The sequence below is a fragment of the Leucoraja erinacea genome, chromosome 20 (genome assembly GCF_028641065.1).
Source record: "Leucoraja erinacea ecotype New England chromosome 20, Leri_hhj_1, whole genome shotgun sequence".
NCBI classification, from domain to species: Eukaryota; Metazoa; Chordata; class Chondrichthyes; order Rajiformes; family Rajidae; genus Leucoraja; species Leucoraja erinaceus.
Window position 1 is genome coordinate 21,023,816 of NC_073396.1, and position 27,092 is coordinate 21,050,907.

Genomic DNA, 27,092 nt, shown 5'->3' on the forward strand with positions numbered 1-27,092 from the left:
TGTGTTCGGGTTTGTAGATTAATTGGCTTCTGTACAAGTTCCCCCTTGTGCATAGGGAGTGGATCAGAAAGTGGGATAACATTGAACTAGTATGAATGGATGATCGATGGTCAGCGTGGACTCGATGGGCCGAAGGGCCTGTTTCCATGCTGTATCTCTAAATTAACGTAAACTACAATTTAGAGGGCATATGTGTTCACAAAGGAGCCACACTCCATGAAGACAACCTCAAAACAGGCTGCAAAACTCAAGTGCCAGCAAAGAAAGGAGAGACCCTCCACCAAGGCATCCCATCCCAACCACATCCCACCACCCTCATCCACACCCATACTATCCCTCCAGTCCCGGCATATCCATGTGCTTATCCAAAAGCACTCTTAAACTGCACTATTGTATCTACCTCCACCACCACTCCTGACAGCGCTTATCAGGCACCCACCACTCTCCGTGTCAAAAAAATGCCCTGCATATCTCCTTTAAACTTTGCCCCTCACACTTTAAGCCTATGGCTTTTGGATAGGCACATGAATGAATGTGCAGTGAATTGAGAGATATGGATAATATACAGGCAGAATTGGTTCATAAGTTCACAAATTGTAGGAGAAGAATTAGGCCTTCGGCACATCAAGTCCTCTCTGCCATTCATTCATGGCTGCTCTTTCTTTCCCACCCAACCCCATTCTCCTGACTTCTCCCCATAACCCGACACCCGTACTAATCAAAAATCTATCAATCTCCACCTTAAAAATATCCATTGTCTTGGCCTCCACAGCCTTTTGTGGCAATGAATTCCAGATTCACCGCCCTCTGACGAAAGACATTCCACCTCATCTCCTTTCTAAAGGTACATTATTTTATTCTGAGACTATGGCCTTTGGTCCTAGACTCTCCCATTAGTCGAAACATTCTCTCCACATCCATTCTTGGCATCATGTTTGGCACAGACATTGTGGGCCGAAGGGCCTGTTGTGCTGTACTGTTCTACGTTCTATGTGCACTTGGAGATTAGCTCTCTAATCTCACTGGTAAATTCGAGGAGGTAAGAGATTAAATGCCAAGAACAACTCACCGTTAACCTCGATTAGATTTGCGTTCTTCTGACTCAGAATGACATAAAGCTCGCGTTGGTCGGACTTTTTGCCGACAACCCAATAATCCGTCATGGCCTTGGCAATGACCTCTTCATCCTCATCGGCTCTGTTGGAAATGAGAAAAAGCAAGTCAAACGGGAGACCAGGAGAACCTCAATTGCCCCTTAATAATAATAATAATAATGATGGATGGGATTTATATAGCACCTTTCTAGATACTCAAGGCGCTTTACATCACATTATTCATTCACTCCTCAGTCACACTCGGTGGTGGTGAGCTACTTCTGTAGCCACAGCTACTTCTGTAGCCACAGCTGCCCTGGGGCAGACTGATGGAAGCGTGGCTTCTAATCTAATCCGACCACCACCAGTCATTCACACACAGGCAAAGGTGAAGTGTCTTGCCCACGGACACAACCACTGTATGCACTCCAAGCGGGATTCGAACCGGCTACCTTCCGGTCGCCAGCCGAACACTTAGCCCATTGCGCCACCTGTCGTCCCAATCTCTTAGTCACCCAGTCCAGGTCAGAAGGTGTTAGCTGAGCAAAACCAGTGGCTGCACCTTGAGAAATCGCTGTTGATATCCCCCAGGATCTTCATGAGATCGGGGTGGACGGAGGTCAGAGACATGCTGGCCGTTTTGCGCATGTGGATGGTTGTCTTCTCCGCCAGGTTCATGTGGTTGAAATAAATATATTTAAAGTGAGGCTCCTTTTCAGGCCTGCAAGTGAAAGATCAAAAGCTTTGTAATTGCAAATGGTAGCTGCAGTCACTTCCAAGCTGAATGAAACGCAAGCACTGGTTTATTCCCACATCCCAAAGACGTGCTGGTTTGTAGGTTAATTACTCCTCCGTGAATTGCCCCTAGTGTGTAGGGAGTGGATGAGTAAGTGGGATAACATAGAACTAGTGCGAACGGGTGATCGATTATCAGCGTGGACTCGGTGGGTCTACTTCCAATGTTGTATCTACAAACTAACCAAACTGGGCAAATGGATCCACTATTGAACCATTGAAGGATGACCATTACCTGAATGAGTTGGCTCAAGTGAAACAACTACGTAACCTTCATATCTCTCTGGGCAACACCAGACTTCATCCCACACTGTCATCACTCTCTCGAACTGACCTCTCATAAGCTAACAACATACTCCCAATCTTCCAATCCACCCTCGTTGTGACCCTTGAACTTTTTTTTTAAACCTGCACTTTCTCTGTAGCTATAACACTATACTCTGCACTCTTGTTTATGTTCCCTTTCTACTTTACAGGGTCTACTCATGTAGGGAAGATAGACACAAAAAGCTGGAGTAACTCAGCAGGACAGGCAGCATCTCTGGAGAGAAGGAATGGGTGACGTTTCGGGTCGAGACCCTTCTTCAACCCGAATCTTGTTAGGTATTGCGTGAATCTCCTGGTCTCAGCAGATCTAACAATGTGGTCATCAACAATAGACAGGTCGCATCTATTTCATGCAACACCTTAAAATTTAATTAACAATGAGGCTGATTCGGGATATCAAGTAACATGGCACCAAACCTATTAAAAATGCTTCCGATGATCTCGAACAAATCACTCTCAATCTGGGCCGTTAGTTCCCCGCACAGGTTTAGGTTTAAGGTAGACACAAAATGCTGGAGTAACTCGGCGGGACAGGCAGAATCTCTGGAGAGAAGGAATGGGTGACGCTTTGGATCGAGACCCTTCCTCAGACTGAAGAAGTGTCTCGACCTGAAACGTCACCCATTCCTTCTCTCCAGAGATGCTGCCTGTTCCGCTGAGTTACTCCAGCATTTTGTGCCTACCTTCGATTTAAACCAGCATCTGCAGTTCTTTCTTACACAGGTTTATATTCAGTTTAGTTTAGAGATACAGCGTGGAAACAAGTCCTTCGGCTAGTGTCTGGTCATTCGGGATTGAGATGAGATGAAATTTCAAATCGTGCAGTGCACATATACAGGATAAAGGGAATAATGTTTAGTGCAAGATAAAGTCCAGTAAAGTCCACTTAAACCTTTTTTTTAGTTTAGTTTAGCTTATTGTCACGTGTAACGAGGTACAGTAAAAAGCTAGACACAAAATGCTGGAGTAACTCAGCGGGTCAGGCAGCATCTCTAGAGAAAAGGAATTCATGATGTTTCAGGTCGGGACTTCTTCAGACAGAGTCAGGGGAGAGGTAAACTAGAGGCATGAAAGGGCTCAGAACAAATTAAGGCTGGCACCAATGACCAAGGAAAGGGTGAGCCCACATTGGTCCATTGTTGGCTGCGGAAGAAGTGATAATGATAAGGAAGGGATATGAACAGTGAAACTAGCAGGACGACTAGAGAGGGTGATGGAGGGATAGAGAGAGAGAGAGAAAAAAAAATGCAAGGGTTACTAAAATTAGAGAAATCAATATTGATATTGCTGTGTAAAGAAGCATCTGCAGTTCCTTCCTACACATACAGTGAAAAGCTTTTGTTGCATGCTAACCTTGCAAACCGCAACGGTGGTGGGGATAGGGATCGAGCTGTGGACTGTGGTGCAAGGCAGCAGCACTGACCACTACACCACCGTGCTGCCCTGATGCATTAGGGTGTACGGAGTCTGCTTGTACTCACGCAGCGAGGCGCTTGTTTGCGTTGAACTGCTCGCAGATGTCGGAAGCCAGGAGTGTGAGCTGAGGACCAACCAGGTCATCCAGTCGCTGGCAGAACTCTCGTGTCAGATCCACTGCGGCTGAGGAGTGGAGCAAAGCGATCACTTCAGCTGCAGGTAGATAAAAATGCTGGAGAAACTCAGCGGGTGAGGCAGCAACTATGGAGCGAAGGATCAGGTGACGTTTCGGGTCGAGTCCCTTCTTCAGACTCAAGAGTCACCGAGTGGCACAGAGTCGTACAGCACCGGAACAGGCCCTTCGGTCCATCACATCCATACCGACCATCGTGTTGCCATCCACACTGAGGGGCACAAGGGCTTTGGGAAAGTTCTTAAGTTCCAGGAGCAGAATTAAGACCATTGGGCCCATCAAGTCTACTCCACCATTCAATCATGGCTGATCTATCTTTCCTTCTCAAACCCATTCCCCTGCCTTCTCCCCATAACCCCCGACATCTGAAGAGGCAGGAACCTAAAACCGAGGCTAGGGTCAGTGCAGTGTGGTAGCCCTGAGGGGCTGAATGGCCTACAGGTTGGAGCACGTAGCACACAAAACCCGGTGTAGGAAATCGTCCCGTGAACGCATTATATAAACTAATGCCTAAACCCTATGCTTGCCTGTTCACTCTGCATATTTATTGCTATGTCGTTACAGGGAATAAAGCTTAAAATCGAAAATAAAACAATTACTGTCATCAGAGATGGATTTGTTCTTTCCTTAAATGTGCAAGGATTGCCATGCCAGTTTCCAAAGAAAACCCCTTAAGTGGCCTCCCGCTGAGATAAGGCCACCTAAGATCACTGTTCTTGATAAACTAGTTCCGTTCTTCTTGTATGTTTTGGGTTTGTTTATTAATTTATATTCCACATAAACTGTGCAAGTCCCAAATGCCTGATGGGATCTTTCCCAAGTCTGTGTGGAGTTTGCACGTTCTCCTTGTGACCACGTGAGCTTTCTCCAGGTTGCTCCAGTTTCCTTCCACATCCCATAGTCGGGTGGGTTTATAGGTTACTCGGGCTCTGTAAATTACCGCTAGTGTGCAGGGAGTGGATGAGTGGGCTAACATAGAACCAGTGAGGATGGCCTACAGGTTGGGTCTGGCATCCGTAGGACCACCGGAGTGCGGAAAACCTAGAACCCGGAAACATGGCGCGCAGGGAACCCAGGAAATCCCGGGTGATTGATGGTCGGCATGGACTCGGTGGACCGAAGGGCCCGTTTCTGAGCTGGACTTTTCAATCAATGAAAATAAGTCAAATGTTGCAAACAGCAAAGGGGGTACAGTGGGACTGAGGAAATGCTGTATCATTCTTCATCTGTTTATGGTGGCCTTTAATGCGAATGAGAATGCACATTGGAAACTAAGACAAGCTCCTAGCTTCACACAATATTAAGCAAAACCACTCACCATCAATCAGGAAACACACCACTGCACTCATAGCCTGGAAGGAAAAACAACATTTTAGCGACTGTAAGCATTTTATAAAAATTCATGTTAAACAAAAAAAAAGCAACAAAGGCACCATGCGTTTTAATCGTGCTTGACTTACATATTTTTAGAATAATCGCTTTTATTTTTAGAGAGTTATGCATGGAAACAGACCTTTTGGCCTACTGAGTCCACACCAACCATCGATCATCTGTACACTATCGTACACCATGAGGCCAATTAACCCACAAACCCACACGTCTTTGGACTGTGGGAGGCAGCCGGAGCACCTGGAGGAAACCCGCAGTTACAAGGCGAACGTACAGACAGCACCCATAGTCAGGATCAAACCTAGGTCTCTGGCGCTGTCTATTAGATCACCCCTCACCCTCCTGCGATCCAAGGATAAAGTCCAAGGCTGCCCAACCTCGCCCTACAGCTCAGGCCCTCCATGTCTGGCAACATCCTCGTAAATATCCCATCAGCACCCTTGGAGGGTAGGAATGGGTGATGTTTCGGGTCTCGACCCGAAACGTCACCGATTCCTTCTCTCCAGAGATGCTGCCTGTCCCGTTGAGTTACTCCAGCATTTTGTGTATATCTTTGGTTTACACCAGCATCTGCAGCTCCTTCCTACATATTTCTCTGCACCCTTTCTAGTTTAAGAAGATGTGGACGTTTTGGAGAGAGTGCAAAAGTGGTTTACACAAAGGCCGTAAATGGGCACCTGCCTCTTTGAGCATGAAAGCTCCAACACGCAGGCATTGTTTCTGTGGCCTCAATGCCCGGTGCCATCTAACGAGATGACCCAGACGTTGGGTGGATCAGTTTCCAGTGTTCTCCAACTACTGTAGCCACAAAGAAATTTTCTCAGTTCCTTGAACAATACACCTATCAATCAAATTAATTAAGAAAAGGCACTGGACGGACTTGGGCTGGTATCAAATTAGTATCACTTATTTGTTTTGACTGTGTCATAAACCGTGAAGGCCACGACTCATTTACGCTTTATTGTACTAACTGTGAATTTATGATCGTTTCAAATCCCTTGTTAAATATTCAGCACTTGCATTATTACACACGACACAATATAAACGGGTTTTAATTGTTTCTTGGAACAGGAGGAAACCTGTCCCTCAGAAGATCACAGTGGCGCAGCGGTAGAGTTGCTGCCTCGCAGTGCCAGTGACCCAGGTTCAATCCTGACTATGGGTGCTGTCAATACAGAGTTTGCCAATTTTCCCTGTCACCACGTGGGCTTTCTCCAGATGCTCCGGTTTCCTCCCACATCCCAAAGACGTGCAGGCTTGTAGGTTAATTGAATTATGTAAATTGTCCTAGTGTGTAGGATAGAACTAGTGTATGGGTGATAGGTGGTCAGCATGGACTTGGTGGGCTGAAGTGCCTGTTTCCACATTGTATCTCTAAACTAAACTAAACTATTAAGCCCCCAACCTGAATTGTGGACATTATCCAGACCAGGTCTCTCAGGGCACTGCTACGGCATTTCAGGTACAGTCCTTTACATGAGACATTGAACAGCAGTGGTACAACTGGTAGATCTGTTGTCTTACAACTCCAGAGCCACAGGTTCAATCCTGACTTTTGATCAGGACTGCATGGAGTTTGCATGTTCTCCCTGTGACTGCTGGAATCTTGAACAAAAAACACAAAGCGCTGGAGGAACTCAGTGGTTCAGACAGCATCTGGGGAGAACAAGTGTACGGAGGAACTGCAGATGCTGGTTTAAATCGAAGATAGACAAAAAATGCTGGAGTAACTCAGCAGGCAGGCAGTATCTTTGGAGAGAAGGAATGGGTGACGTTTCGGGTCGAGACCCTTCTTCAGACTAGTCAGGGGAAAGGGAAACGAGAGAGAAAGACAGTGATGTAGAGATTTTTTGTATATCTTTCATTCATTTGTTCTATATCTCTCTACATCACTGTCTATCTGTGGGTTCATTTGTGTCTATCTGTGAAGAACATTTGCCTATCCATGTTCTCCAGAGAATTGTTGCCTGAGCATCTGAATTACTCCAGCTTTATGTATTTTGCTCAAGGTTTAGAACGGTATGGTCCCAATGGGACTTGCTCAAGAAGGCCTCTTGGTCTGCATTGACGAGTTGGGCTGAAGAGCCTCTTTCTGTGCTGTCTAACACTGGACGTCTTTAATTGTTCCCAGTTAAGGTGCAATTTGCCTTGTGTTATTTATATATTTGGAGATCGTATTGGGTTATATTGGCAGGAGGTGGATGTGGCAAGGGGCAGCACAGTGGTGCAGTGGTAGACTTGCTACTTCACAGCACCAGTGACCTGGGTTTGGTCCTCACCACGGGTGCTGTTTGTATGGAGTTTGTACGTTCTCCCTGTGACCCTGTGGGTTTTCTCCAGGTGCTCTGGTTTCCTCCCTCTGATTTCCTCCAACACTTCAAAGAGTACAGGCTTGTAGGTTAATTGGCTTCGGTAAAATTGTCCCAAGTGTATAAGATAGTGTTAATGTGCAGGGTGATTGCTGGTCGGTGTGGACTTGGTGGGCCGAAGGACCTGTTTGGGCGCTGTATCGTTACATGTTTAAACATCTAAAAGAACTCACCTTGTAGACTATTAAGTGTAATTCTTCATAGGTGCTGTCAGTGTTCACAAAGATCCTTGGAAACCGCACAGCGAGTTCTGGATCGTTGATATTGTATGGGCCGGTGAGAAACCTGAGAAAAACACAAACCTCTGTGCAGTTAGATCGCCTTCACAAGAAGCAGAACAAAGCAGCTGAAGCCAGTTCACAGCCCAAACAGGTTGGAATTTGTTTCCCTATCTTGACCACCCTATCTACCAGTGATGCCACTTTCAAGGAAATTTCTGGATAGCAGGTGCAGGGGAATTCAAGTGTCTTGTGCGGAGGTTCTGGTACAAGTGTCATGGGAGCCACACAGGGACCTGTGCATTCAATACTGGGCCTGCAGAGCCATACCTGCCATAGTGGTGAAGGCTCCCAGTTATGCCTCCTCTCCCTGGGGAATCACGGCCGATCAGCTAAAGGCAGAGAGACAAAACCATTTAGTCAGAGTCGCACAGCATAGTCACACTCATTATCACAATCTCAGGAAAATAGTGTTTTAGAGTCGCACAACATATGTAAACACACTCATTATCCCACAATAAACAGGAAAAAAGTTGTTTATATATGTATATATATATATATCATATGTCCCAAATATATACATATGTATTCTGAAGAAGTGTCTCGACCGGACACACCTGTACAACTCCTCCCCCTTCTGTCATGGGGTAGATTGAGACCGACTCTCCTCCCACCCCAATCTTTGCACATCCCCAATCCTTTCACTCTGTCATGTATGTTGTGGTTTTGTGGCAGATCAATTTCCCTCCTGGGATAAATAAAGTTCAATTGTATCGTATCATATACTATTAAACTATTAAAGAGTTTAATAGTTAAATACTATTAATGTTTAATACTCCCAGCTTAAACAAAAGAGACCAAGTGCTGGAGCAACCCTGTGGGTCAGGCAGCATCTAAGGAGAACATGGATAGGCAACGTTTCGAATCGGGACCCACAATTGAACATGGCATCATATTCGACATGGACATAAAGAGCCAAAGGGTCTGCTCATGTGCTGCACTGTTCTATGTTCTAATAAATCATTTGTACTATGACTATGGAATGCTTTACCAGAGGGGTGGGGAGGGACAGGTTAATATTTCACCCTCTTACCTCTGGGACCTGAGTTCTTACCCTAACCCCAAGGAGGTGGATCATCAGCCCATCCCCTTTCCACCTCTATCCCTCCCTCTGGGTTTACATTTCACTCCTCTTTTCTCCTAATCCGGTGCCTTTCTGTCTCCTTTACATCCCTGGCCTTTGTCCGCCCAACTGCCAATCAACCGCACTACCCACCGCCCCCTCACCTGTATCCACCTATCACTTTCAGAAACCACCAAAATCCAGTGAATTATAGACACAAGGAATTGGAGATGCTGGTTTAAACCGAAGATAGACACAAAAAGCTGGAGTGCCCAGAAGAAGAATCTCAACTCTAAACGTCACCTATTGCTTTTCTCCAGAGATGATGCCTGACCCACTGAGTTACTCCAGCTTTTTGTGTCTATCTGCTTGTTTACATACTTGTGTTTGACTTGATTGTGTCCATGTATATCTGATATCTGATTTGATTGGATACCAAGCAAACAAAAGCTTTTCACTGTAACTTGGTACACATGGCAATAATAGAGCTAAACCCAACAAATAGCCAAAAACGGTAAACCAAGACAATGCACAAAGTGCTGGATTAGCTCAGCACATCAGGCACCATCTCTGCAGAACTTGGATAGGATTCCAGAGACGTGTGGGTTTGTAAGTTTTAGTTCTTGAGATACACCATGGAAATAGGCCCTTGGGCCCACTGAATCCACACTGACCAACGATCACACTAGTTCTACCTTATCCCACTTTCACATCCATTCCCTGCACTCTTTAGGGCAATTTACAGAGGGCCAATAAACCTACAAACTTGCATGTTTTTGGGACGTGGGAAGAAATTGAAGCACCAAGAAGAAACACATGCAGTCACAGTGAGAACATGCAAACTCCACACAGAAAGCACTGAGGGTCAGGACTGAGCCCGGGTCACTGGCGCTGTGAAGACGCGGATTTACCAGCTGAGGCACTGTGCCACTAACTTGGCTTCTGTGAACTGCCCCTAGTATGTAGGGAGTGGTTGCGATAGTGCCATGACACAGAACTAGTGTGAATAGATGAACAATGATCGGCATGGACTCGGTGGACTGAAGGGCCTGTTTACATGTTGCACCTTTAAAAAAAATCACTGTGCTTTGTTTTACTTTCAAAAGACGTCCGGGTTTGTAGGTTCATTAGCCCTCTGTAAAGTACCCCTAGTGTGTAGGGAGTGGATGAGAAAGTGGGATCACGTAGAATTAGCGTGAATGGGTGATGGTTGGTCGGCATGGACTCGGTGGGCTGAAGGGCCAGGTATCCATGCCGTTTCTCTAAGCACTCTCCAGATACAACTGCAGATGGGTTGGAAGTACCTCAGGCTCCAGGTGCCGTGGGAAGAGCGACGTCGTGAGATACTTGTACAAGATCCGCATGTCATCCTGCTCCAGCCCGCTCCTGAAAGGAAGACTTGCATTTCTATTGTGCTCTACACACAGCATTTCTATAGCACAACCTCAACTGCACTAAGTACTGGATTTAAACACGGCAAGATAATCACCCACAGCACTGCGATTGTTTCCAATTCAGGACAAAATCAGGCCATGAACTTGCTGACAGGGGTGGTGGTGGAGGCAAAGGCTTTTAGATAGGCACATGGATTAACAGGGAATGGAGGGATATGGATCACATGCAAGCAAAGGAGATTAGTTTAACTTGGCATCATCTTCTTGCACTGTACTGTTCTATGTCTGAAGAACCAGTACAAAGAGACTTTAGACCAACGTCCCATGCTCCCTCAGGAGATGGAAGTGCGTGAATGGTCCTTGGGTGACATACGCTTGGTTTTAAGAGGATGTTGCCAGGACTCGAGAGCCTGAGCTATAGGGCGAGATTAAGCAGACTAGGTCTTTATTCCTTGGAGCACAGGAAGAAGAGATGTGATCTTATAGAGGTGTACAAAATCATGAAAAGTATAGATCAGGTAAATGCATTGTCTCTTACCAAGAGATGGGGAATTGAGAACCAGCGGACATTGGTTTAAGGTGAGGGCGGGGGTGAAAGATTCAATAGGAACCTGATGAGTAACTTTTTCTCACAAAAGGTGATGAGTGTATTGAACGAGCTGCCAGAGGAGGTAGTTGAGGCAAGTACTATTGCAACATTTAATAAACATTTAGACAGGTACATGGGCGGGACAGGTTTTGAGGGATATGAGACAAATGCAGGCAGGTGGAACTAGTGTAGATGGACATGTTGGTCGGTGTGGGCAAGTTGGGCCGAAGGTCCTGTTTCCACACTATATGACTCCATATTCAACCGACATTGGACGAAGAGGGACTCACCAGATGAGATGATCGTTGTACAGGAACGCGGTGTATTTGACCAGTTCCAAGCTTTCCTCCATTCTGTTGACAAACGACTGGATTTTCAGGTAGGTCATCTTATCCAAGGGGAAGAAACTGATTCCCCCGAACACATCCAACAGGTCACAGGAGTGCAGGTGCAATGTTTGCAAGTACTGCGGGAAAATGAAGAACAGGAAAAACATGGGATCAGAACGAAACACAAGAGACTGGAGACACATGGAACTGCAGATGCCGGATTACAAAAAAACAGGTTAGTTTTTTTAAGTACGATTGTCATGCGTACTGAGATATGGTGAAAAGTTTTTGTTTTTGTGCTGTGCAGTCAAATCAGATAATACTATACATGAGTACAGTGTATCCAAATACAGCAGGTAGAGCAAAGAGAAATATACTGGAATTTAATGCCGAATGCCGAAATCTTGAGTAAAACACAAAATACTGGAGGAACTCTGCAGGCCAAGTGCTGAAGGAGATTACAGAGAGTGGTGGACACTGCCCAGTCCATCACGGCTACTGTCCTCCCCACTATCAAAGGGATCTACAGAAGGCTCTGCCTCAAAAAGGCAGCCAGCATTGTCAGAGACCCGCGCCACCCTGGTCAACCTCTCCTTTCACTCCTGCCATTGAACAGAAGGTACAGGAGCCTGAAAACCGTGACCACCAGGTTCAAGAACAGCTTCTTCCCAACAACCATCAGGATTTTGAACACTACACAACACTGTGGTTACGGTGGCGCAGCAGTAGAGTTGCTGCCTTACAGTGAATGTAGCGCCGGAGACCCGGGTTCGATCCCGACTATGAGTGCTGCTGTACGGAGTTTGTATGTCCTCCCCGTGACCTGCGTGGGCTTTCTCCGAGATCTTCGGTTTCCTCCCACGCTCCAAAGACGTCCAGGTTTGTAGGTTAATTGGCTTGGTAAATGTAAAAATGGTCCCTAGTGGGTGTCGGGTTAATGTGTGGGGATTGCTGGTCAGCATGGACCTGTTGGGTCGAAGGGCCTGTTTCCGCGCTGAATCTCTAAACTAAACTAACCTCAATAACTATGAACTTCTACTTTGTCTATGGTTGCGCAAAGGACTTTGGTTTGTCCATTAGTTATAGTTATTCATTTATTAAAAAAAATAAAATCATGTGCGTGTTATTGCATTTAGAGGCCCGTGAAGTAAGTAAGTAAGCTGCAAGTAAGAATTTATTTGTTTCGCTATTGGTACAATATTATGATAATTAAACACTCTTGATTCTTTTCTGATCACTTTAAAACAGTAAAGTTAAAATGATATCCCCGCAGGCAACTCAATCCTGCCACATTTTATATCGAACATATTTTATATTGAAATACACTTGGGTTTAAATAAGAGAGTGAGGAAATTATTTTAAACTGTCTCACTGTCGGTTCCAATGAATTATTTAATTGCAACATTATACAAGATTCATTACAATGTTCATTGCCACAAGCTGATATCAGGAGGGCTCATTTGAAGCACCAGACACTATAAATCAAGATGCCATACAGTGTTGCGACTTGAGTTTGACTGGGGAGAAAGAATTCAAATAACACACTGTAAAAAAAATTATTTAGACAACTTGGCTCTCAAACGGATGATAAAAATGCAATGCTAAACTGGTCATTAAAAGTTTCGATTTCAGTGACATTTACCTGGCAGCGGGTTTCGTGATTAAACTAATCCTAACATTCATTATTCAGGCTGAGATAACGACAAGGCAACAGGGATATTGGAGACTATGCGGAAGAGGGGATGAAAAGAAATTCAGCAATAAAGGTTCGACCCATTTAACACTCGATACAGTTTCAGACATACTTGATTGGATTGATTGAAAGATACAGCGTGGAAACAGGCCCTTCGGTCCACCATGTCCACGCCGACCATCGATCACCCATTCACACTAGTTCTGTTTTCCCACTTTCGCAGCCACTCCATATTTTCTAGGGGCAATTTACAGAGGCGATTAACCTACAAACCCACACGCCTTTGCACTGTGGACAGCTTAATTGTATACTCGTATTGCCTTTTCTTTGATGATAGCACACAAACAAAAGATTTTTACCTTACCTCGGTACACGTGACAATTATAAACCAAAATAGTCTCTCCTTAACTTTTAGTAACTTAGTTCAGTTTATTGTCGCGTGTACGAGTATAGTGAAAAGCATTTCAATTTTGTGTGCTAACCAGTCAACGTAAAGAGTATGCATGATTACAATCGAGCCATCCAGAGTGTACAGATACAGGATAAAGGGAATAACGTTTAGTGCAAGATAAAGTCAGAAAGTCAGATTAAAGATAGTCCGAGGGTCATCAACGAGGTAGCTAGTAGATCAGGACTGCTCTCTCGTCGTTGGATTAGACTTGGTTTGGACCTAACTTTCAATGAATTATGTTTTAAGTTTGGTCACGATTCTGTGGAGCACCTTGGAACATTTTGTCTTCTTTTAAAAATAGGAAAACTGTTGCTAACAAGGGGTTAGAGTGGGGAAAAAAAGGGCAGCACGATGGCACAGCGGTAGAGTTGCTTACAGCACCAGAAATCCGGGTTCGATCCTGACTACGGGTGCTGTCTGTATGGAATTTGTATGTTCTCCCTGTGACCGCGTGGGTTTACTCCGGGTGCTCTGGTTTCCTCCACTGACGTACAGGTTTGTAGGCTGATTGGTTTGGTAAAATTGTAAATTGTCCCTCATGTGTGTAGGATAGTGCTGATGTACAGGGTGATCGCTGGCTGGGCCGTCTAAACAGCATTAAAGGCTCCTGGGCAAAGCAGTGCACTGGGGCCCCTACACTTCCAGTTTCTCTATGCCAAATCAAATATGCCATCATGCACTTGCGATGTTCTTCTCCGTTTTCATGTTCTACAATAACATTCTACAATACATAGATTAGCATGGGGCCCCTATGCTTGTGGGGCCCCGGGCAACTGGCCAGCGTGCCCATGCGTTAAGACGGCCCTGATCGCTGGTCGACACGGATTCGGTAGGCCGAAGGGACCGTTTCCGTTCTTTATCTCTAAACTAAGAAACTAAAATAAAAGTCACAAGCTTTACCCTGTAGAAAAACTTCTGGATCCTCTGTTGCAGATGTTCGATGCCGCCAGCCTCTATCGACTTTACAAAGGTGCCGTTGAAGAGCTGAATATGCAGGAAAACCAGATGCCAACATTAAGCCGGGAAGGTTGGAGCGAAAAGAAAATGCGAAGAAGAAAATGGCTAGGAACTAGCCGATCCACATCACCTTGTACATGGAGTAGCACTGCTGGATTACGGCCCCGTAGACTGTGTCCTGGAAAGCAAGAAGACACACTGCGGTGAAGGTCAGGTTTATGTGGCCCAAACAATGTTTAGTTTAGAGATACAGCATGGAAACTGAGTCACTCTCTCCCATTACGAAGTCTGAAAATGCACACCTTCAGATTCAGGGCCAGTTTCTTCCCAGCTGTTATCAGGCAACTGAACCATCCTATCAACAACTAGAGAGCGATACTGGGCTATTATCTACTTCATTGGAGACCCTTGGACTTTTTTTAATCGGACTTCACTCTGTACACTGTGGATGGCCTGATTATAATCATGTATGGTCTTTCCGCTGACTGGTAAGCATAACAAGCTATTTCAAACGTCTGTTTATTTAATGGCAAATGAATTGAAACATAGCCACTCTGTGTTGGAAACAGCAAATTAGACAGTAGCAAGTAGGGGCAGCAATAGAGTTGCTGCCTCACACACCAGTGGCCTGAGTTTGATCCTGACTACGGATGCTGCCTGGATGTAGTTTGCATGCTCTCCCTGTGACTGTGTGGGTTTTCTCCGGTTTTCTCCCACATTCCAAAGATGTGCAGGTTTGTAGTATAATAGTGTGCACGATCTCAAAACTAAACTTTAGCAGAATACTTATTGATAGTGTTTGCACTAAATTCCTGGCACGGTTATACAACCAAATAATTGTTTCCAATTGATTCTGTACCATGAAGTATATCGAGTTAAGTGGATTAAAATAAGTTATTTCAAAGTTCACTTTAGTTAATGGCAGAGGAATTAAGCATGTCGACTTAATTGGCAATGCCAAATTAGACTGCTTGCTTTAAGTCGAATACCCTTTACATACTTTTTGCACTAACGTTTCCTGGTAAGGTTATATAAACAATGATTCACACTAATTCCATGTTATACCTCATCCACTTCTTACACACGAGGGACAGTTTATAGACGGCCAAATAACCAACAAACCTGCAAATCTTTGGAATTTAGGAGGAAACTGGAGCAAACCGAGGAACCCACATGGTTACAGGCAGAACGTACAAACTCCACACTGACCGCGTCTGAGGTCAGGATCGAACCCGGGTCTATGGGCTGCGAGGTAGCACCTCTACCTGCTGCACCACTGTGTCGCTTTAACAGTGTTGCTACACAGGTGATCTCACACTCTTGTGATGTAGTCATAGTCATACAGCATGGAAAGAGGCCTTTCAGCCCAACTTGTCCATGTTGTTCAAAATGCTCCGTTTAATCTAGTCCTATTTGCGCACATTTGCCCATATCTAAGCCTTTTCTATCCATGTACCTGTCCAAGTGTTTTTCAAATGTTGTTGTAGTGCCTGCCTCCCCCACCTCCTCTGGCAGCTTGTTCCATACACCCACCAACCTTTGTGTAAAAAAGTTACCCCTCAGGTTCCTATTAAATCTTTCTCCCCTCACCTTGCACCCATATCCTCTGGTTCTTGATTTCCCCTACTCTGGGCAAGAAACTCTGTGCATTTACCCGAATTATTACTCTCATGATTTTGTACACCACTATAAGATCTCCCCCCCATCCTCCTGCGCTCCAAGGAATAGAGTCCCCGCATGTTCAAATCTCCCTAAACCTCTCTCTCTCTCTCTCTCTTTTCCTGGCAACATCCTGGTAAATCTTCTCTGCACACTTTCTAGCTTGACAGCATTGACTCTCTCTCCACAGCTCAGGCCCTCAAGTCCTAGCAAAACCCTCACAAATCTTCTCTGCACTGTTGTAACTGTAGAACGCCTGGTGAAATTTAACTCTGGGACTGGAGCAGATTACAAAGCAGTTGCCAACTAACCAGTAATTCATCCTCCTGGTACTCTGGTACCCGAGTGCCGTCCTTGCTCACCCTTTCGATCATAGGATTTGACACCACCTGGACAGTGAAACACAGAGCTGTAACAGCGGAGAAACAAATACCGTCTCCATAGGGTGCAAGGAAGAGGAATGGAGAAAGGCAGGGGGGGGGGGGGGGGGGGGAAGAGTAACAAAGTACGAGGGATGGAAAAAACAGGGCAATTTATTCACAGAAAGCTTTCACTAACACCATGAGTTTAGTGACTTAATGATCTAGTGATGAGATACAACCGCAGATGCTGTTTTACAAAAAAAAGTGCTTGGGTAACTCAGCGGGTCAGGCAGCACCCTTCTTCAGACTGATTGTGGTGGTGGGGGTTGGGTCCGTAGGAGGAAGCTGGTAGAGCGCGGGGGGGGGGGGTAGGACGAAGCCAGACCTTGCCCTGCTCCCACCTCTCTCTCCCTGCTTCCTTCAAGGATGTTACCTGCACCTACCTCTCTTCCAGCTTTCTACTCCCACCACAATCAGTCCGAAAAAGTGTCCCAACCTGAAACGTCGCCTATCTATGTTCTCCAGCGATACTGTCTGACCCGTTGCGTTACTCCACCACTTTGTGTAATAATCTAGTGATGTTAGGCAAGAGATAAATATTGGCCAGGATAATGATGAGAACTCTGTTTTGCGTCAAAATACGATGAGGACTTTGAAGGCTACTTGATGGAGCAAACAGGAGGACATTGTATGGAAGAAGCTTCCTCCCTTGACAACACTCTGAAACGTTAGTCAAGGTTACAAGATTATGTGCTTGACCATCTCATTTAAGAGTCAAGAGTGCTGCGTCTAGAGCAAGTGTCAGCACAGATCGTTGGCAGTGGGGCAGCAGCAGAGTTGCTGCCTTACAGCGCCAGAGACCCAGGTTTGATCCTAATTATGGGTGCTGTCTGTACTGAGTTGGTATATTTTCCCAGTGACTGTGGGTTTTCTCCAGATGCTCTGGTTTCCTCCCACACTCCAAAGATGTGTAGGTTTGTAGCTTAATTGACATTGGTGTTCCTGGTGGGTTGGATAATGCTTGTGGACGGGGTGATCGCTGGTCAGCGCGGACTTGGAGGGCCAAAGGGCTTGTTTTCGCGCTGTTTCGCGAAAGTCTAAATGTCTAAGATTGCTTTCATCTCACGCTGGGACAACCAAGATTGGGTCAGAACTAGTGTAATCGGTCAGAGTTGAGCAGTCTCCTGACAACGGATCAGCCTCAAAACACATGCAATGTATAAGCGAGAGTTCCAGGTATCACTCTGTTATGCAAACCACATTCTGCCAAAGCACGTCATGCAAGGTGTACCATAACCATCCAGAAATTCCCCTCCGCTTCGTAAAAGAACTGCCTGTTCTTCTGCGTGTGCAGGGACTTTGCGGGCTTGTTGGGGCAAAAGGTCCTGCAAACAACAGGAGAAAGGCGCAGGTTAGTCTCGACCTAGAATCAGCAGCAACTGTAGCCCAGTAATACCTGCATCTCTACAAAATAAATACTTGCACACGATTAGGACAAGTTGGCATACAACCGTGATAATGACAGGATCATCTGTACTTAAAGTCTGAGTCATACAGCCTTGAAAAAGACCCTTCGGTTCAACTTGCCCACACAGACCAACATACCCCATTTACACTACTACACCTGCCTGTATTTGCCCCTTATTCCTCTAAACTTGTCCTATCCATGTACCTGTCCAAATATTTCTTAAACGCTGCGATAGTGCCTACAATATTGGTTGCGACTATCAACTAGAACACCTGAAGAACTCTCCTGTACGGCAGGATCTGTCCTATCCACACAGACAGGGCCTCCATTTCACGCCGTCCAAAAGAGGGAACCTTGAAATGTACAGCTGTCTTTCACAACTTGTACTGAAAACAATCGCATGGATGGGGCAGCACAGTGGCAGTAGCAGAGTTACTGCCATAAAGCCCTGTCCCACTGTACGAGTTCATTCCAAGAGCTCTCCCGAATTTGCCCTGATTCGAACTCGGAGATTTACGGTAATGGCCACTCGTCGGTACTCGGGGCTCTCGTGGACATTTTTCAACATGTCCACGAGTGCTATTACAGTGCCAGAGACCCAGATTCAATCCCAGCTACAGGTGCTGTCTGTGTGTGAAGTTTGCATGTTCACCCTGTGACCTCATGGGTTTCCTCCGAGTGATCTGGTTTCCCCCCACATCCCAAAGACATGCAGATTTGTAGGTTAATCGACCACTGTAAATTCTCCCCAGTGTGCAGGAAGTGGATAAGAAAGTGGAATAACATAGAACTAGTTTATTTTAGGGTAGTTTACTAGTTTAGGGTAATTGATGGACTTATCATTTTGTATCTCTAAACTAAAGATAACGGAGAATTGACCTTGAACTCAGTTTTAATTTGCTGCCAATTTTGTTTCAAAATCACAACCCGCCTATAAATCAAAACTCTGCTCTAGTCTTGAATAAACTTGATTGACTGATTGATTGAAAAATACAGCACATAAACAGGCCCTTCGGCCCGCTATGTTCATGCTGAACATGATGCCAAGAGAAACTAATCTCCTCTGCCTGCACATGATCCATGTCGCTTGATTCCTTGCGTATCCCTGTCTATCAAAAAGCCTCTAATACACCACTATCATATCTGCCTCCACCACCATCCCCGGCAGCTTGTTCCAGGCATCTCTGTGTAAAAGAAGCGTTCTCTGCACATCTCCTTCAAACTTTGCTTCTTATTTTTAATTTTATTTGTTTTTTTTAATTTACCGACAATGGAACAATTAAATGCTTACTTACAGCAACATTACAGGCCTGTAAACACAATACACATAGAAATATATTTTATATATCTTATAAGTAAAAAAATCCTGAGCAAATTCCTTACCTTGTAAACTGCACAATTGCTTCACACAGTCCAACATTCCTAATCTTTTCGTTTTTATCAACCTCACAGGGATGATAAAACAGGATCTTTTTCTCCTCCTGAAATATGAACCACAAGTTAGTCATTCACGATGTCCCACTCAACAACTTAAACGTACTTCCCAATAGCATCCTTAGAAGGTGGTACAGTGGTGCAGCAGTAGAATTGCTGCCTTATAGCACCAGAGACCTGGGTTTTATCCCGAATACAGGTGCTGCTTGTACGGAATTTGTACTTTCTCCCTGTGACTGCTTGTGTTTTTCTTCGGGTGCTCCAGTTTCGTCCCAAAGACGTGCTGGTTTGTAGATTCATTAATTTCCGTAAATTGCCCCTAGTGGGCAGAATATAAAAATTGGGATAACAGGTGGACTAGAGTAGATGGGGTATGTTGGTTGGTGCAGACTCGGTGGGCCGTAGGGCCTATTTCCATGCTGTATCGCTAAACTAAATTCAGTAAATACCTCAAAGGCAAAACTCTGCTCTGTTAACCAGTCAAAACGTAACACCAATGTGGATAAATGTGAGGTTATCCACTCTGGTGGCAAGAACAGGAAGGCAGATTATTATCTGAATGGTGTCAAATTAGGAAATGGGGAAGTACAGAAATATCTGGGTGTCCTTGTACATCAGTCACTGGAAGTAAGCATTCAGGTACAGCAAGCAGTGAAGAAAGCTAATGGCATGTTGGCCTTCATAACAAGAGTAGTTGAGTATTGGAGCAAAGAGGTCCTTCTGCAGTTGTACAGGGCCCTACTGAGACCACACCTGGAGTATTGTGTGCACTTTTGGTCTCCAAATTTGAGGAAGGACATTCTTGCTATTGAGGGAGTGCAGCGTAGGTTGATTCCCGGGATGGCGGGACGGTCATATGTTGAAAGAGTGGAGCGACTGGGCTTGTATACACTGGAATTTAGAAGCATGAGAGGATATCTTATTGAAACATATAAGATTATTAAGGGATTGGACACGCTAGAGGCAGGAAACATGTTCCCGATGTTGGGGGAGTCCAGGACCAGGGGCCACAGTTTAAGAATAAGGGGTAGGCCATTTTGAATGGAGATGAGGAAAAACTTTTTCACCCAGAGAGTTGTGAATCTGTGGGATTCTCTGCCTCAGAAGGTAGTGGAGGTCTATTCTCTGGATGCTTTCACGAGAGAGTTAGACAGAACTCTTAAAGATAGCGGAGTCAAGGGATATGGGAAGAAGGCAGGAATGAGGTACTGATTGTGGGTGATCAGCCATGATCACAGTGAATGACGGTGCTGGCTCGAAGGGCATACTCCTGCACCTACGGTCTATTATGTATTGTCAATCTGTAAATGAATGCGAACACAGGGCTAAATAGTAGAAGCAAGTCAGAGAAATGTCTGAAGGAGCATCTTGAGGAGAATAGGGAGATTCTGCCGCTCCATTACAGGAAGGATGTAGAGATTTTGGAGCGGGTGCAGAGGAAGTTTACCAGACTTATGCCTGGATTTGAGGATGTTAGCTACAGGGAGAGGTTGGACACACTTGGATTGTTTTCTCTGGAACGCCGAAGGTAACAAAACACCTGATAGAGATATATAAAACTATGAGAGGCATAGATAAGGTAGACATTCAGAACCTATTTCTCAGGATGGATATATCAAATACTAAAGGGTATAGCTTTAAGGTGTGAGGGGCAAAGTATAAAGGCGATATTCGGGACAAGCGTTTTCACACAGGGTAATTGGTGCCTGGAACATGCTGCTAAAGGTGGTGGCGAAGGCAGACAGTGGCATTTGAGACACTGTTACACAGGCACATTGATATGCAGGGAACAGAGGGATATGGATCATATGCAGGTAGATAAGGGTTGGTCTTGGCGTCATGTTTGGCATAGTCACTATGGGCTGTCTGGCTTCCTGCTATGTATTGTTTTCTGTTCTATGAAATGAGAGGTGTAAGGAGGAAGCTTAACCCTCAGGAAGCTGGCAGTATGGCAGCTATTGGTGAGTTTTAAAAATTGGGAATACACAAGAGATCTTGGAAGATTCTAGAACTAAAGGGAGTTCCAGAGGGGGAGAGGAGGCAAGATGTAAGGCTCAGTGGTGCAGCAGGTAGAGCCACGGCCTCTCAGTGCCAGAGACCCAGGTCCTGACCTCAGGTGCTGTCTGTGTGGAGTTTGCAAGTTCTCCCTGTGACCGCATAGGTATCCTCCCACGTCCCAAAGACATGTGGGTTTGTAGGTTAATTGGCCACTGTAAATTGCCCCTAGTGTGTAGGGAGTGGATGACAAAGTGGGGGAACAAAACTAGTTTGAAGATAGATACAAAATGCTAAAGTAGCTCAGTGGGTCAGGCTCCATCTCTGGAGAAAAGGAATAGGTGACATTTTGGGTCGAGACCCTTCCTCAGAGCCAAAACATCACTTATTCCTTTTCTCCAGAGATGCTGCCTGGCCCGCTGAGTTACTCCAGCATTTTGTGTCTATCTTCGGTGTAAACCAGCATCTGCATTCCTTCCAACACATAGAACTAATGTGAACAGGTTGGCATGGGCTCAAGTAGGCTGAAGGACGTCTACATGCTGCATTTCTAAAACTAAAATAAAACGCAAACGATCATGGGTGGATTTGAAAGTAAGGTTGAGAATTTTTAAGTTGGTATAACTTTTTATACACAGAGGATGGTGCATATATGGAATGAGCTGCCAGAAGAAGCTGTAAAGACAGATACAATTACAATGTTTAAAAGACATTTAGATAGGTACATGGATAGGAAAGGTTCCGAGGGAAGTGTGCCAAACGTAGGCAAATGCGACTAGCTCAGAGAGACATCTTGATCGGCATGGAGGAATTGGGCCATGCTGTGTGACTGGACCTGGAAGGTAATGTCAGCCAGAAGACATAATGCTGATGGATCAACAGGACCTAGTGTGGGTTGGGACACAAGGCAGGTGAATCCAGGCTCGAAAGCTGAAGGCGAGAGTGCGTCGCCCCAACCTAGGACATTAGTTACAGAGAGCAGGCAGTTCCAACAGTGCTCCTGGTACATCGAGCTTACCTCACCTTCCTTTGGTCCGAGCTGTGGGTTATAAATGAAAAAGCTCAACAGCGAGGGAGGAAACTGCTTCTCTTGTGCTGTTGTCATTCTGGGGCTGGTCAAAGAGAGAAGGAACAGGAAGGTTTAAGCACTCCATTCAACACAAGCATTACTCAAGAAAAGCATTAATCATCGGGACAGGGTCAGCTGAAACAAGGCTCATTAATTATAACTTATTAATTCCCTTGAATTTCGTGGTTTGCTAGATCTTTTGAAAGTCTCTAACACTGAGTCACAAGGAGCCCAGATTGCCTTCACTGAAGATATGGTGCAACTGTGGAGCCGCTGCCTTGTAGTGCCAGAGGCCTGGCTTTGATCCTGACCACATGATTTATCCTACACACTTGGTACGATTTACCAAAGCCATTAACCTAAAACCTGTATGCCTTTGGAGTGTGGGAGGAAACTGGAACACCCGGAGAAAACCCACAGGGAGAACATACATACAGCACCCGTAGTCAGGATCGTACCCGGACCTCTTGCACTGTGAGGCAGCAGCTGTACCAGCTGCGCCACTGTGCTGCCCTCAATCATGGCTCAGATTCTTTGTGACAATATGACTGTGGCACAGAAAAGCACACCAGAATTTAAACATTGGTTTGTTTCCCACACACATTCCCTGATGTGCTGACGATTTTGAGCATTTTCTGTTTTTATTTCAAATTTCAAGCATTTGTAATTTTTTTTAAATTTTCATTCTGTGTTAATTTTTGTCCGATTCTGTTCCTGTGATGCTTTTTACTCCAAGTTATATAAATACTGACATAAAGTGCTGGATTAATTCAGCGGGTCAGCCAGCATCCCAGGAGAATATGGATGGCCGACATTTTGGGTTGGGATCCTTCGTGATCCAAAACGTCACTATCCATGTTCCCCAGGGATGCAACCTGATTTTCCCTTTTTTTTGGTAAATCAACATCTACATTCTACATTATATAACTGCAGTAAACCCTCGTAATAACAGACCATGGTGGGGGAGGGAATGGTGTCTATTATTGTCAATTGTCTGCGATAACTGATTAAGTGATTTTCATTGTATAAGTACTAGAAACAAACAACTGCAGTTACTGGCTAATGCACAAAGTGCTGGAGTAACTCAGCAGGTCAGGCAGCATCTCTGAGAATATGGATAAGTGACGTTTCGGGTCAGACTCCCAGACCGGAACTGAGCGTGGAATCCCAGTGAGTTGACCACCCTGGCCTGCTGGCAGCAGGGAGAGAGGCGAGGATCAGCAGAGTCGATGGTCGCATCCTGCATGTGACCAGAGTGCAGGTGAGGGTCGGTGGCGACAAGTGGCTAATATCGCTGTGTGGGCTGGCAATGGCAGCAGTGAGTCTCACCTGGAAGGGGCTGACGAGGCGGTGTGAGCCAGGTGTGCCACCAGCAGCCATCGGTAGGTCTGTCTGCTCTAACCAAAATCCGTTCTAGAGGTCTGTTAAAACGAGGGTTTACTGTACAGTAACTCTTTTTGCCTTGTTGTATATATGTATTAAATCAGTGTGTCTGCTCTCCCCATTCAACCATATGAATACAGAAATAACCAGCTTGGAAAATTACCTTGTCATCAACATCGGCGATGTTTTAATTCAATTCCTTTCTCTACCTCGGTGCTGAAGCACATTACTCGAGTCTCAGACAACCATCTACTGAGAAAGAGAGAGAGAGAGAGAGAGAGCAGTGTCAGAGGAAGAGGTCCATTCCCCTCCGATTATGCTGGGGCAGTACACACAAATCGTCACGTTTCTGACGCCATCTTGTATTCTTCAAGTTCAGAGATGTTAAAACCTATTAACCACATGGATTTGCAGTGGCTTCACCTCACCCTCCGTGACGAAGGGCAGTGGTGGTAGCCTTGCATAAAACACCCATATATCCTAAATGAACACGGTAGAAGGTCCCAGCGAGTCGCGCTATATCCCGACAGCAAGCCTGGCATGTCCACCATGGAACCGGGAGAGGAAAACCGCTGAGCTTGGCCCCTGCTCACCCCGAAGACTAGGAACTGGAGAGCAGAGGTGGAGGAGGGAGTTTGCGTCAGCTAAACAAAGGCCGGTAAGAAGAATTGGGGGGGGGGGGGGGGGCAGGTCTTTTCTTCCGCACCCTCAAAGTCAGCTGCAGGAGGTGCCCCCGGGGCAAAGGTTGAAGATGGTCGGGCAAGGAGGAACAATGGTCGTGAGATGACGGCGGGACTTTATGGCCAGCTGCAGTTGGGGCAGTGAAATGGCTCCAAAACCTGGGGACTTGCATATAGACTCAGTGTGCTATTTCTATGCATTATGTACTTAACTGGGGATTGTACTTGTGTATGGCAATGATCTTACAGATCTATATGACAGAAAAGAATCTCACTGTTCCTTGGTACACGTGATAATAAAGAACCATTGTCCATTGAAATTACTATTGTGATGTGGGAAATGGAGCGGTCTTAAAACACACAGCAGGCTCACATTGTGATAATAACACGGTCTTCAGTTTTACTGATGTTGAAGAAAGCCAATCATTAACCCCAGGGCTTCAAAGAACTTTACTCATCTAATATGGTGCTATTGGAAATGTCCAATTTGGTTATGGACCAAATGCGGGCAAATGGGACGAGTAGAAACATAGAAAATAGGTGCAGGAGTCGGCCCTTCGAGCCTGCACCGCCATTCAATATGATCTTGGCTGATCATCCAACTCAGTATCCTGTACCTGTAGAGATGGGGCATCGTGGTTGGCATGACGAGTTGGGCCGAAGAGCCCGTTTCTGTGCTGTATGACAGATAACTGACTCTAGATCACTAATGCAGCATCTGTCTAATTGTCTGTAGTCTCCAACTGACCGCTGAACCACATCTGACAAGAAAGGAACTCCTTCCTCCTCGCCAGTATAAAGTTCAAAGTCACCTTTTTCACTGATTATCTCCAGGCTAACTTTGTTCAGATTGTACAGTTGCATTTTCTGGATTACAACCACACTAAAAAAAGTTTATCATTGGCTCCGCGTTTGTGGAAGGTACAATATTTCACTTTCTGTTTAAGGATACCAAGTGGCAAATATTTGACAAGCGAACACCTTATTTATTTTTTTAAACACACAAAGTGCTGGAGTAATTCAGCAGGTCAGGCAGCATCTCTGGTGAATGTGGATAGGTGATGTTTCAGGTCGGGACCCTTCTTAAGACTGATCTTAACTTTATATAATCTCTTACATTTATATTTTAGTTGGAAAAATGTCCAGAATTTATAGAAGCACAAATCAGAAAAAAACAAAAACATAAATGATACTGGGGATGTTATATAAATCATTCAGATCAGCAAATTTAGAACTAACAGATGTACTCAAATAGACCACTAATCTAATCTTAAAAGCTAGTTGAACATCCTTATCTGTATCCACTCAAGAAAATGCTTCTTTCAAAGTCTCTAACTCAGTTTAAAAATTCCTCCTTATTTATTAAAAAAATATTAGGAAGTGTTTCTATCGAAAAGAAAGTTTCACTGTAGTTTTAAAGAAAAGTCTACCTCCTCGGAGTGTAGGCCTCGTTAGGAGCAAGGCTAAATTTGAATGCCAGCCCAGTATTCTGCTCCGTGGCCGGGTCGGATGGTCTCCCCGAAACGGGGTCTCTGGTGTGCAACCCGTCACCGAATTCGACTCTCCGCAATAACAACACATCGTTCACAGTGCGCAATTATAAATCAAACGTGGATAAGTGGACGCATTTGATTAAAAGACGCCGGGCGGAAATGCCTAGGCCGCAGCCTCCGGCAAGAGTCATTGGGACATCCCCATCAGTCACGACCCACCCCAGCCAAATCTCCAGAGGAAGTTAATGTCTTATTATTCCTGCCGCAACTTTAAAGATCTACTTTTTTTTTAAAGAAAAAGAAACATGTAAGTGATACCTTGTTGATGTTTTCAGTCTAAAGTCCTGCCTCACAAACCATCCTGAAGTGTCTGCTGGAGGAACTCTACAGCACCACATACTGGATGAAATATTTCTGGCCCTCAGAACTGTCAAACTGCCTTTTTGGCCCAAATTTCTCCTGCATCCTCGTGTTTTTTAGAAGATAAAATCATTTCAATCAACTGTTTTAAATGAGATATTTCCAACAAGAGGAAGGAAAGGTTTAACGGGGTATGAAATAACTGAAAGTGATGGAGCAACTCAGCATGTCAAGCAGCATCTCTGGAGAACATTGACAGGTGATGTATTGGTTTGAGACCCTTCTTCAGACTTAGAGGGATATAGATAGGAAAGATTTAGAGGGAATGGAGAAACAAAAAAACTTCTAATGCTGGTTTATACCAAAGATAGACACAAAGTGCTGAAATAACTGAAGTTGTGGACGCAGCCCAGACCATCACACAAAGCAACTTCCTTTCTATTGACTCCATTTATACCTCATGCTGCCTCGGCAAGGCTAGCAGCATAATCAAGGACGTCGCATCCTGGCCACTCCATCTTCTCCCCTTTCCCATGATCACGCAAAAGGTATAGGTGTGAAAACACACACCTCCATATTCAGGAACAGTTTCTTCCCAGTTTTTAGGCAACTGAATCATCCTACCACAACCAGAGAGCAGTGCTAAACTACCATCTACCTCTTTGGTGACCTTTGAACTATCCTTGATTGGACTTTGCAGGCTTTACCTTGCACTAAACGTTATACCCTATACACTGTAAATGGCTCGATTGTAATCATGTATTGCCTTTCTGCTGACTGGATAGCACGCAACAAAAGCTTTTCACTGTACCTCGGTCCACGTGACAATAAACAAAATTGATAACTCAGTGG

At 45.1% G+C, this 27,092-nt stretch overlaps 1 protein-coding gene across 4 annotated transcripts in view; it reads right to left on the reverse strand.

Annotated features, from left to right (window-relative positions):
* Positions 1–26,315, reverse strand: part of ccz1 (CCZ1 homolog, vacuolar protein trafficking and biogenesis associated) — a 30,014-nt gene extending 3,699 nt beyond the window's left edge. The window contains exons 1-16 of one of the 4 annotated variants that reach the window (XM_055651604.1): positions 26,199–26,315; positions 23,871–23,959; positions 22,274–22,367; positions 19,210–19,307; positions 17,650–17,743; positions 16,308–16,385; positions 14,468–14,515; positions 14,281–14,364; positions 11,198–11,373; positions 10,229–10,310; positions 8,132–8,193; positions 7,757–7,868; positions 5,144–5,177; positions 3,698–3,815; positions 1,657–1,815; positions 1,070–1,197 (exon numbers count right to left, since the gene is read on the reverse strand). In XM_055651604.1, coding sequence (XP_055507579.1) covers positions 1,070–1,197; positions 1,657–1,815; positions 3,698–3,815; positions 5,144–5,177; positions 7,757–7,868; positions 8,132–8,193; positions 10,229–10,310; positions 11,198–11,373; positions 14,281–14,364; positions 14,468–14,515; positions 16,308–16,385; positions 17,650–17,743; positions 19,210–19,307; positions 22,274–22,367; positions 23,871–23,884 — 1,381 coding nt within the window. In that variant the 5' untranslated portion in view covers positions 23,885–23,959; positions 26,199–26,315. Of the gene's footprint in view, positions 1–1,069; positions 1,198–1,656; positions 1,816–3,697; positions 3,816–5,143; positions 5,178–7,756; positions 7,869–8,131; positions 8,194–10,228; positions 10,311–11,197; positions 11,374–14,280; positions 14,365–14,467; positions 14,516–16,307; positions 16,386–17,649; positions 17,744–19,209; positions 19,308–22,273; positions 22,368–23,653; positions 23,746–23,870; positions 23,960–26,198 lie in introns of those variants that run through there. The other 3 variants (XM_055651605.1, XM_055651606.1, XM_055651607.1) reach the window with 3 other exon arrangements.
* Positions 26,316–27,092: the final 777 nt, after the last annotated feature.